Source organism: Schistosoma haematobium, chromosome 1 (assembly GCF_000699445.3).
Source record: "Schistosoma haematobium chromosome 1, whole genome shotgun sequence".
Taxonomy (NCBI): Eukaryota; Metazoa; Platyhelminthes; class Trematoda; order Strigeidida; family Schistosomatidae; genus Schistosoma; species Schistosoma haematobium.
This window is the reverse complement of record NC_067196.1, coordinates 50,731,879-50,743,854: the sequence shown is the minus strand read 5'-3', so window position 1 is coordinate 50,743,854 and position 11,976 is coordinate 50,731,879. Positions and strand designations below refer to the sequence as shown.

Here is an 11,976-nt window from a genome sequence, read left to right as displayed (position 1 = left end):
TATCTTCTAACTTCTAATAATTTCATTTTATTTTTCAATGAATAACTTTCCCAAAAATAACTAATGCATTAGCAACAATGATCCATATCAAATAGATGTTAATGAGATTTGTGAAATATCCATTGTAGTTGTGAGAAAAACAAAACAAAACACACACACACAAACGCACCAACATGTATATGCACACATACTAGACAGAGAAATTATCATTCATTATAGAAATAATTCTGTGACAACAAATTGAAAATATTCTTGTTTAACAAGTATCTTGACAACAAAAAAGTTATGAAATAAAATTTGAATCAAGTGTTATTGATTGTTTAAATTGAATATTGAAAATTAAATAAAAAGAAGAACAAATATGTATCATATTGAAAATTCAAATGTTATTCATTCATTTATTGATTTATTTATAGATATCAAATATTGATTTTAAATAAGAAAACCAATTATTATTGGTATTTTTTTATTTTTTCATTTTTTTTAAAAAAAACTATAGAAAATATCACTTTAGATTATTGTTTTAATAAATTAATTCATTACTATTGTGGTTTTATTGAGTAGTTTATAATTGAATTTTATACTTGATAGTAATATTTTATTGTACATAAAAATGATTACGTAATATATTTATGTTCTTGATAAACTACCTGTAATAAATGATGTGAAATCAGAATATCGATTATGATTATTTCTATTATTATTAGTTGTAGCAGTTGTATTAATAGTAGTATTGTCATTATCTAAAGAAATTAATGATTTATAAGTAATACAATCATCAATTGGTTCAATTAACTCTTCTGGATGATTATTTAAAATTTGTTTTTCAGTTTCATTAGATTTCATTGAATATTTATGTCGTTCAATGTTTAATCGATCATTTGTTGTACAATTGACATTATTATTTATGGTTTCGGTGATTGTAGGTGTAATTGAATAATTTTTTATATGATTTGGTGTTGTTGATCGTATTGATTGAAATATTGATGATGTTTTATTGAAATCTGTATGTGAATTTAATGAAGAAGTGGCAAGTACCAATGAACCGGTTGATGATGATGATGATGATGACGATGTTGCTGCTGATATTGGTGATGATGATATAGTTGTTATGGGTAAATTCAATGATTTCTTTGTATCAATCGAGTTAGATTCAATTACACTTTCATTATTATTATTATTTTGATTATGAACATTATCATTTATATCATCGGTTGGAGGGCTGGAATCGACTAAACAAGAACCGGTAGCCGAATTATTAATGTTATTGCCATTATTGCTGGTGCGATGTGTTCCAGCTAGGAAGTTCTGTAAATACGATGGTGATGTATTATAATTTGTATAATAATTTGTATTTGGTACAAATGGATAGTTTGTAAATGGATTATTTATATAGTTACCTGTATTCATTTGATGAGTAGGATTATTTAATTCTGACAGTTTACTTCTTGGTGATATGCTTTCATTGCGTCCATTTTCATATGATGATTGAAGATTAGATGGTAAAGGTATCGGTGTTGAAGATAAATGATTTGTTGCATAATTGAACATTGATCTGCCTTGTTTTAATGTATAATTATTAGGATTCAATAATAAATCATTATAACCAAAAAATCCAGTCGGTGTATCATTTATTAATTGATGTGAATGAAGTTGATTTTGTGATTGTGCCATCATAATTGAATTTTTTGTCAAATTTACTTCATTTCTATCATCATTACAACGTAATGACGATGAAATGCAATCAGTATCAGTAATGCATGTTTGTCTTGATTTTTGTATAAAATCAGAACTATGTAGTTGCATTTTTTCATTATTTATTGTTTGCATCAAATGAGAAGGATGATTATCATTGTGATATTCTTCAATAGATAATGATTCTGAACAATTTGATAAATCTGAACCGATTGAATGATGATCAGTTATGTTGGTCTGATTCAGCTTACGATTATTTATAACATTTATATTAGTACTCGATGATAATAAACGATTATCTAATAAATCCTGTGTTAATCTACGATTGAATAGTGTTGTTGCTATTGATGATGTAGTATTTTGTATAGATAAATGATTTGAATTGATTGAATCATTTCTTAAATCCATTGTGTTTGCTGTAGTCGAATGATGATCACTGATTGATGAAGTCTCTTTATCTTTTTGTGCACGTTTACATTTATAACGATGATTTTGAAACCATATTTTCACCTGAAATGAGTGAAATTTCGAAAATCATAAGAATTTTTACAAAAATACATTAAATGAATAAACTTGGAACTTTTAATCAAACTGATTAATTGATTATTACATAAAATGAAGTAAATTGTGCATGAATTCGAAAAGACCTTAAAGTACTGTTAATTATATAGTCAAATATAGTCTTTATATCGTCAGAAGATTAATAGACATATTTAGCTTAAAGTAAAGACTGATAAAGTGTTTAGTACAAAATAATTTATGTGGATTGTAAATGATCTTAAATTGCCAAAATAATTGTATATTAAGAGAATAGAATTCTTAGTTACAGACACAGAGTTGGTAACTCAAATTGAAATTTTAAAAAAGAAGATCAACTGGACGATCTTTAGAATGCAATTAAACTTTTCCATCCGATGAGATATGAAACTTGATCAATTTGGCTTCAACTATGACACATTAGAATTTCATTGTAAATTTAATTGCTACCCAAGTATTAAGGTACTTTTGAAAAATTTCCATCACTTATTATTCACGCACACATGTGCATAGCCAACAAAACAGTACAATTTGGTTGTAATATTTGTATATAAGTTAGTTATCTCATCTTAAATAATCACATCATTTGGTGATAAGTTAGATCATTTCTATGATAAATTAATAAAATAGATTATTATAAGATATTTACGGGTGAAATAAATGTTATTAGGATGATATTGAAATAATTACATACTATACAACTAGATGTGATTTTGAAGAAAACAATAGATGATAAACTATACTTCAAATTATTTACTATTTTGAATAACAACTGACTGAATTCCACAAACATCATCAGCTCTACCAAGTTTACAGGTATACTTTATTGGTGAATTTCAAATTGTACGAAATTAAAGGTCTAGGGTTTCTTGTTGACTACTTTCAACCACCTAAAATTAACCAACTTCAGTTTTATATTATTGTTATTACTTAACAGCTTTGTACAAGGTTACGGTCGATAAAGTAAATATTGGTATCATTGAGTTAATAGTCATCAATTGACGAAAGTATTTGATTAATTCAATTCACAATGTAATACACTTAGTCCTTATACAATAACCATAGTTAATATAATGATTTACATGATACAATACAAGATGAGTTTGGGTAGTTTTCAAACAATAAAAAAAAATAACTCTCTGATCTCTGATAAACGGTCTACCACTTTAAACACTTCACTCTTTCTGTGGAACAAATATTGATTAGTTGTTATTTTACTACATATATGTGTATTGTAGATTCTATTGCCTAGTTCTTGTTCATAGAACTTATACGTGTACACATATGTATAGAATAATATATTCACAATAAGAATCGAATACATGTACGTATACATTTTACTTTTGTATAAAGTTGACTGACATTTCACAGAATTCAACATAATGCATCTATATAACAGCTTAATTGGTTCACGTTTTAACTTGTTGATATAAATATTTTAGAAACCGATTTGTAGAAAGACAAAATAAATTAAATCAATAAATAAGGATGGTTTGTGTTTTAAAAATATTCTTTGGTGTTATGAAGAATGGCAAGAAAACAGTAATAATGTTTAGTTAAAGCGGTTTTCTGGAGATTAATTCAGTTATATTTATTGTATGTTGATCTCAGTTAAGATGTTAATAAAACCAGAGAACATTGAAAAGTTACTTGATCGTATGATAAGACTTCTCATGAGCTCATATATGATCCGGAGTTTAATGTTAGAAAGAAACATTTACAGTGTTCCCTAGTTTTCAATGGTGCCCTAATAGAGATCAATCTGAAATGAATAAAATCTACATATCATAATATTTCATTGGCTGAATTAGTATGTTCTGATTACAAAAATCACGTTAATTAAATAGTTATATTTACTTAATATTAGATTATGAATAGTTCATCTATTTCAGGGAACTAATTATCGAAGACTTTAATGAGATATTAATTATGGAAACAATAATTAAAACAATCATTTACGGCAGAATTTGAGTGAAGATTATTCTAAATAAACTTGAGAATTATTGCTTGAAAATATAACTACTAATTCCAGGTATAATATCATGTAAATTCATCGGTTTACCTTACAATTAACAGTTTTAAACAGAAACGAAATGTTTACGTATTTCTTCTTGTCTATAATTCTGATATCATTCCATATTAGCATATCTACATCATTTATTCAGTTACCTGTTAGAAAGTAGAAACTGTTATAATATTATAATGTTTTTTTCGTGATTGTTCATATGTCCTCATGAAAGTAATACTCAAAATGATGTATATATATATATATATATATATATATATATATATATAATTGTACAGCTGTATAATAAATTCATTGAAATGAGATCCTTTCGTTAAACTATGTAATTTTTAATGTCTTTATCTTAATCATATTAAAATTTAATTATACAAAATACAATACAGAATAATATTTAATTACTTGTGTCGGTGTTAAATTAATCAATTGTGATAAATGTTCTCTTTCTGGTGCAGATAAATATTTCTGTTGTTTAAAACGTCGTTCTAATTCATAAACTTGAGCTTGTGTAAATAATACACGACGTTTACGACGTTGTGATAAACCGCGAAAATTGTTTGTAGTTGTATGTACACCAATTGAATGTCCAGTATGTCCAACTGCGACAGCGGCAGCATTATGTAATGAATGCATAGCTACTGCAGCTGCCGCTGCCGCTGCGACTGATACACTTCCATCACCGTTACCACCAGGCCCAATAGAATCATTTGTATCACCATTATGACTGTTACTCACACAACCTGTTTGTCCTTGAATACGTTGTAATTGATGATGATGTTGAGGAAGAGAATGTTGATGTGGATGTTGATGATGATATAATTGTGAATTTAATGGAGAATTGAATGAATACTGATTCATTTGCGAATGAATATTCCCATTGCTACAACTCCCACTGTTGGCTGCAACAGCCGCAGCGGCGGCAGCGGCAACGGCAACAGCTTTTTGATGCTTTTCATACGCTAACATTGCAGCAGTATTACTATTATTAATGCTGGTCATATTGTTAATATTACTATTATTCATTTGAAATGTATTTACTGATGAATTCTGATAATCTACTGAATCGATACGATGATTTAACTGTGTTGTATTTGGTGGTGAATGACATAGTAGATTATTTGAATATCTTCCTCGTGTAAATCTCCCATTATTACTATTGTTATTATTAGAAGAGTTGTATGGTCCTGTTCCAGTAGGCATTGGCATATTAGTTGTTCCACTAAGTACTGCTGAAGTTGATGATGAAGACGATCGTGGACTAGTATTACGTGTTCTTGTGATAAAATGAGGATTTGAAAATTCATTGAAATTGTGACCAGTAATGTTATTACTATTATTATTTAATAAACCATATGTCCCACTGAAACTAGATGGACTTAAATGTCCTGGATAACTGCAAGCCATAGCAGCATTTGTAACACCCATTAAACGTGAAACTGTAAAGTTCAGACGTAAGGAAATAAAATAAAAGAATAAGATGATAAATATCATGATTAGATAATTAAAAAAAGTTATCTACAAATATGACTATAATATTTTACGTCACAAACTGACACTTAATGGAGCACTATTGAAAACAGAAACACCGGATGGTTGTTTTATCCTAGTACGAAACTCCCCGGCAATGCACATCCATGACTAAACATTAGGAAATTAAACCCATAACTTTCACTTTCACATGAGAATAACTGATTACTAAGCCATGACCATTAATGTCCAACCATATCAACTGTAAGACAATTACTCATCACAGACAATCGATAGGAGTTGCGCAATAATTTGATTTGACTGAAGTTAGACATGTACACCACTTGATCCCGGTTCATTGTTCCAGAAGTTAATCGTTCGCATGCGACCGATCGCAGTATGGTGCATGTGCATTGTCAAGAAACTCTACCCTAGGATGTAACGGTCATTCAGGTTTTAAATGGTAATCTAACTAGGATCAGTTCTTCAATTGAACTGTTAAAAAAAATGCTTAAATTAAATTTTTATCATTAAATAGTATGCAAATATTCGTTGTTTTGCATTCCATTAATTGCATTTTGATCATCAGTGTTTATGTAATTAAAAAACGACCTATCCCTTAGAGTACTGAATAACTATGTCGTTAAGTTCCCGTACACAAGTTACAAATCCTTTATTTGCTGGATTCAAAAGAATATTCGTCATGTTTTACTTTATACCTGGGTTATTGGCCAACATTTTTCTTGCACTGCATTCCTCTCACTCTCCTATGTTCATGATTACCATTACCACTACTAAGTAGCATCTTCATCCTCCATGAAAAATTTCACCTGTGTAAGATTAACAATTGTTACTATGATTAATTAGTCATCTAATTAGTTGATAATTAGTTGTTCTCTTCAGAACTTAGATGACGTAATTCTTGTGAAGAAATTGCACCAAAATGATTGTTTCTTTTTTTCTATTTTAGGATGTTTGCTTTTCCTCCATGTTTCCATATTACTATTATTATTATTGTAATTATTTTTATGAGCATGGTAACTAGTGGAAAAATTTATTTAATTTGTTTATCCATTCATGAGTCTTTCTAGAGAGGCACTTATCGTTGTATAATTAATTGATCATTGTTTGTACGAGCGAAGTAAAGTGTCTTAGTAATAGAAATAGTAGTAATCATAGTAATAATAATAATATCGATTATTATTATATCATTGTCAAAATTAGTTTTCTAATGACATCAATTATTTATTTACATGTATCTCAAGTATTTTAATTGTAAGAAAATTTTCTTGGGAAAAATATTGGCCCATGGTTGTGTATACAAAAATTAACACAATATGACGTGTATATTTCGCACACGAACAGTACTTAAACATACAGTCACGTGAGCTTATATGAAATATAAAAATGGTTACGTAATAGTAAAATTGTACAAAATCACACAGTGGCTCAAAGTCAATTTCTACACATATATATTATTAGTATTAATAGATTGGTAGATAAATTAATAGAATAAGAGCTCATTAGTATAAATTTTACTATTGTTGTTTTGTGTGTCACCACCAACCGAAAAATCAACTCGATGAGGATTGAATTTATGCTATACTCATAATGACTTTTGATTCAAATTGCTGAACAGTTAAAAAAAGTTTATTCCCTGCTTTAATCGATGATGATACAGTGTAAGTATAGTAATTACTCATGGAATTATTCATTCAGTGTATCCTTGAGATTCAGGAGTTTCATAACCTCTGGATTCAATAGTAAATGAATATTCAAAGAAAGATTCAAAATGGTATTTATTTAAAAAAAACCAATTTTTTAAAATGTTTGTAGTTTTTGGAAAATCTTGGTTCTCTTAAAATTACAATGTCAGTTCTAAACCGTTAAATCAATCTTAAGTTTGAAATGATACCTCAATCTTTTTAACTTTTAGGATAATTAAAAAAATAAGGGAAATTTTCATATTCACTTAGTGTATTCAATTTCAATTACAAAAAATAGATTTATTTTTTATTTTATAAAAATTTTTGATAAAATAAATAATGCGGGTAAATAATTAGATCGTAAAAAATAAACACTGAATGACTAAGTTGTTGATTGATCTTCGTCTTTTCATTTCCCTTTTTTTTAATCTATCATAAATAGGATTATTAGTATTATTGTCAGTAAGTAGCTTAATCATTTGATTCAGTGGCTTTGTTTGTGAGTTGACTATTCAAACTAGATTCCTATATTTTGATATAATGGTAGTCTATTTATAAGATATAATAAAGTGAATCTAATCTATAAATTTTCTCTACGGTTTGTTGTATAACAGTATAAGAGATAATGTTTTTTTAATAGATTGATTAATCAATGTATATGGGTTAAATTTAATTTTTCTATAAATGATTGTAATTCATACAATTCATGATATACATGATGAAACATCAACTCTGAGATGCAGGTACATCCAGCTGACGAATCCCAAATAGGGCGAAACTCACATCCTGGATTCCACTACTAGCCATTAACTATCTTTAAAATATAATTTAGCTTAATGCTTGAGTAGATATTTTATTAAAACTTTCATTATGAAGAAACATTATTTGAAGAATTAAATAAATACTACAGTGTATTGGACAGTTTGTTCCATTTAGTCCTTCTCAATAATATTCATTCACGATCTCACACAAGATTTAACTCGAAACTTAATAGTGTCACGATTAGCATAAGATCTCTTAGTTATAATTCGAGATGACAGGATGTTTAAAAAAATTCTAGAAATATAAACTATTGAATGGTGAATTAAAAGTTAAGCATCTTTGGCTTCAAATTAAGATTTAGAAGACTTATGTTCCACATCTAGTTCATAATCGTTTTTAGACAATTTGGTAAATTGTCTAAAGTTTTGATGAAAATAATCATGTCCGTCAGTCTGAACAGAATCATTTTCGGTGGAATGTAAATAATAAACTGATTAATTAAGAATTAGTAGGCTAGATTAATAACATGTTATATGAATTAAAATGATATGATTAGATGGAAGTCTCTTTGATAAATACACACAAATCGAATGTTCAAATGTGTAAAACCTTCAGATAACACACTGTGTAAATATGTCCATCACATTTATATGAAACAATATAGCTTAAAATATGATTTCACCAAACATTTTACAAAAAATAGAGGAATCTTTAGATATTTTAAACATCAGAAACGACGAAAAAAGACAGAAAAACAGCACTATATAACCCATAACTTACCATATTCATTATATTCATTATTTAGACGTGGGTCATTAGCAACAGCGGCTGCTGCCGCAACACCATACCATGAAGAAGCGGCTGCTGCGGAAACAGCATTCACTGAATGTAATACACTTGGTTCAATTGGATTCATATCTAGTGAATTCGAATGACCACTATATCCAGGATTAGAACCAATAATTAAATTATCATTATTTGTTGGAGAATTTTCATCTATAAGTTGATTCGATTGTTGTTGTCCAGGCCAAAATAATGCGCTCATACGATTACTATGATTAGACATTGATGAATGATTTGATAGAAATCCTCCAGTTGGATCATTTGTTTTTGGTGAATGTTCATTGAGATGTTCACCAGATAGTTTCAAATTATTCGTTTGATTATTTGATACATCATTAATGTTGAAACTTTGAGCTCTGTTAAATGTTAAATTAAAATAAGACAATGAAAAAGAATATTTAGACCATTTCATTGATTAATCATTGCCATATTTTTACAGTCATTAATGCTAATAGAATTTCATTGAATAAATTGCAATGCGATAATCAATCTGTATGATTCAATAGTATTACTTCAATCGTTTATATACATCTGCAAAGATGGATAGTGACTAGCAGTGGAATCCAGGATGCGAGTTTCGTCCATTTTGGAACTCGTTAGTTAGATGTACCTGCATTTCAGAGTTGACGTTCACTCCGGGACTCTAGCCCATTACCGTTCGCTTCAAACGCCATTACATTATCCACTTAGCTACTGAGCCCTGATGACCACTTGCTTGTGCGATCGGGTGAAGTTTAAATTCATTTGGTATTGATTTCTTGAATCTTCCAATTGATGTTTAGGACTGTAATTGATCAGTCTCTTATTAGGATATATGCATACTGTGCGTATTACCTTGATATTGCCTTAATTCACGAGCACTATAAGTAAGGTAAGTAATCTTGAAATATAATTTGAGTGTCACTTAACCAGTAAAAATAATTATAAAACTTTAAATAAAGAATAAAGATTGATGCAAAACAGTATGAATTCATTTTATTTCAAGGTTTCTCGTCAGCTGCTTACAACCAAATATGTATTAGGATTTTACATTGGGGTAAAAAATAGTATGAAACAATAGGCATAATTGAATGTGAATAATTGGAATGGAGCCATTACAATTCATGCAGTAAAGTAATGTAAAAGAATAGCAAGGTGTAAAATGTAAGCACTTATAAAATATCATTTTTAGTAGTTAGTTAAGTATAGGAAGAATACTCAAAATAAAATAATAAATGAAGTCAACAACTGAAAACTTATGAAATAATGTTAAGCTGAAGAATTAAAAAACATATATCATACGTGAATATTCATTTTTGTAATGTTTGTTTGTATCTTCCCATTGATATTTAGGACTGGAATTGATCAGTGTCATATTAGAACATATGCGTCCTGTGCGGATTGCTTCGATATTCACAACATCGACTGTGGGATGAAGGGGCACCCAAATGAGCAGTCCCGAATAGGATGAAACGCACATCCTGGACTCCACTGGTAACCACCATCCATCTTTGCTCATATATGAATATTCTTCACAATTGATTAATCACTGAATAGTGACCAACGTCATACATCTCAAGTTTTTCTCATTTGCTATTAGAATAGAGTTTATGGAGATTATAGTAATTTTTAATAGTTGAATTAATGAGTCGATCTATGCTAGGCCACCAATGAAAACCTGGAAGCACTGGACGGTCATTTTGTTCTAACTGAGGAGTCACATACTAGGATAAAACGGCTATCCACTGCTTCCAGGTTTTTCATTTGTGCTGATCGAATTCTATCGATCAATTATCTATTTACAGAAAAGGAATTACTTATAAATAATATTACTAATATTTGCTGAAATACAAACGCTACTTTAACATCTAACATAATTATTTTCTCATTCACATTCATCAATTCATTTATTAATTTAAAAATTAGATTGTAATTACTATTGTACAAATGTGTATATTAATTATTAAAATTAATCGACATAGGTTACATTCAGGTAAAGCACATTATCGATTTTACAATTAAACACACATCTTACTGGATCTTGTTTTCATTTCTTTAGGTTGATGAAGTAAGTTTTGATTATTTTGAATACAAGTACTTCTTTTTAGTTAAATGTAGTTGTGAAATTGTCAATACAATGTAACAGAAATTCATTTTAGGCATAAGATAAAAAACAATTCTCTTATTCATATTTTATTATATGAATCTTATGTATTTTGTTATATTGGAGACATTGATTTAGTGCACTAAAGTATATATTATTTATTCATTGAAACACATAACCATTGGTACAAGGAGTCACCAAATATCTATTCGCTACAGAAACCAAATGATCTGAGTGAGGACTAGGATACTTTCCGGGCAGCTAAACTGAGACTTGAGAGTATTAAATACTTGTATTTCAATTAAATGATCACACATTTCATTAGCTACCCTTAATTAAATAATCGAGTAATGTAAATCATTAAACATAACACAAAATTTGTGGCTTAAAGTCATAAAAGACAAAAAATCTTGTAATTGAGGTAAAATCAGTTACAAAAACTTAAAGTATTGATTCAAGAGAATGAGAAGGTAACTTCAAACATTCTCATTGTATTTTACAGAATATTTATCAATTTGAACATGTCTGTAATTAGGCATATATTCCCAGAATGTAATATATATATATATCACTATTATTATCTTGATTGAGAATAACAATTGACTTACAATAATTGTGGATCCATTATTGTGTTATTAAAATTTCAAGAGGTCTATCGTAGAATAATATTGAAGATTCCTTCAAGTTTGTTTTAATGAAGAATATTCTTGACGGTGATGATGATGATTATGTAGATAATTATTGAAAAAAATCAGAATCAATTAAACATAAGATGATAACGATAATGATGATTACGATGACGATGAAGAGGATGACTGTGTTAATTACACTTGAAAATACAAATGTCCGTATAGAGCAAA

General features: G+C 28.5%; 1 protein-coding gene across 2 annotated transcripts; it reads right to left on the bottom strand.

The window, feature by feature from the left end:
* Positions 1–630: 630 nt before the first annotated feature.
* Positions 631–11,764, bottom strand: NKX2-1_1 (NK2 homeobox; the record flags this gene model as incomplete). Of its 2 annotated transcripts, XM_051208993.1 has the most annotated exons (4): positions 631–2,205; positions 4,658–5,691; positions 8,971–9,389; positions 11,725–11,764. In XM_051208993.1, the coding sequence occupies 4 exons, from the start codon at positions 11,739–11,741 to the stop codon at positions 631–633; spliced, it is 3,045 nt and encodes a 1,014-aa protein (XP_051074407.1). The 2 variants fall into 2 exon arrangements, with proteins under 2 accessions (XP_051074407.1, XP_035590221.2); XM_035734013.2 differs by lacking the exon at positions 11,725–11,764 and having other exon boundaries at positions 8,971–9,445.
* Positions 11,765–11,976: the final 212 nt, after the last annotated feature.